Source organism: Penaeus monodon, chromosome 30 (genome assembly GCF_015228065.2).
Source record: "Penaeus monodon isolate SGIC_2016 chromosome 30, NSTDA_Pmon_1, whole genome shotgun sequence".
Taxonomy (NCBI): domain Eukaryota; kingdom Metazoa; phylum Arthropoda; class Malacostraca; order Decapoda; family Penaeidae; genus Penaeus; species Penaeus monodon.
Window position 1 is genome coordinate 31,319,734 of NC_051415.1, and position 1,195 is coordinate 31,320,928.

The 1,195-nt window shown below is 42.4% G+C and overlaps 1 protein-coding gene across 1 annotated transcript in view; it reads left to right on the top strand.

Annotated features, from left to right (window-relative positions):
* LOC119592418 (MAM and LDL-receptor class A domain-containing protein 1-like) overlaps positions 1-1,195 on the top strand; it is a 5,452-nt gene that overhangs the window by 3,704 nt on the left and 553 nt on the right. The window contains exons 10-11 of the mRNA XM_037941240.1: positions 268-460; positions 816-1,050. Coding sequence (XP_037797168.1) covers positions 268-460; positions 816-1,050 — 428 coding nt within the window. The remainder of the gene's footprint in view (positions 1-267; positions 461-815; positions 1,051-1,195) is intronic.

Below are 1,195 nucleotides of genomic sequence, written 5' to 3' on the forward strand. Positions count from 1 at the left end.
CGCCTTTTTCTTCATACAATCAAAGTTCGTCTTATATATATACAACGTCCATACGATTTGAGTCCTTTTCAAACGAAACCGCAGAATTCGAAATACCATTTACTCATACTGAATAAAAAACAATTATGAGCATCAACATAAATATACAGGTTTTTAAAAGTATACAGCTTCTCTCCCCCCCCCCATTTATGAATCCATCGACCTGTACTTCCATTAATGCTTTGATTCATTCATAAATTGCCTACTCATTCGTGCCACCCCCGTCAGGTGTCTACACTTCTATTACTACCTGTCTGGATTGTCGGGAGGAGCCCAGCTGAGTGCCTACGTCAGGAGTACAGAGGACGGCTCAGGAGTGTCTATTAACATGTACAAGACGCTCATCTTCCAGCAGAAAATAAGTCAGGGAGAGATGTGGGTCAATGCAGAAGGACACATGAAAATGACCGGGAATTTCCAGGTGGGTTTTCAGTATCCCTTTAAGGTTCCCATGGTCCTTGTTTGCCTTTGTTCTTGTCAGGTGTTAAGTTTTGTAGGTCACCTGCTTTCATATTGGGAGATTTTTCAGCGCCAAGTGCAGGAGGGTTTTGATACTATGTGTTTTACAGTTCGTTGTTTTTTTCTTATAAAATGATCGCTATGTATTTGGTTGCCTGTAGACCTGTGTCTGTTAGTGCATTATCTACCCAGAAGTAAAGAATATCTGAAACGCGCTACTACCCAAAGTAAATGACTAAGCTTCGACCACAGGAAGAACAACGACCTACATAAAATCGTTCATTATTTAAAATAGCTTTTCGTATATCACTCAACAGGTTATCTTCGAAGCCAAACTTTTGAAGGAAAGACCCCCAGCTGTCGTTATGGGGATCGACGACGTGTTTGCAACCACGGAAGACTGTAGAACAGCCTCTATATGTGACTTTGAACACGACATGTGCTCCTGGATTAACAGCGAAGAAGACACTGCCGACTGGTTGCTTCAGAGGCCGGGCGATGGCGACGCTGCCTTGGGTCCGCCCGTCGACCACTCGACCAACGGGGCTGATGGTAAAGCTCTTCTTTTATTCCTAAAGGTTGCTTAGTATTGGTGGGTCTGTTTTTTTGCATATGTGTTTGTTTATTTTCTATTCCCCTTTTCTTTTCGTTCACTGTTTTTATTCTTATGTTGTTTTTTTTAATTCTCCCCCCCCCC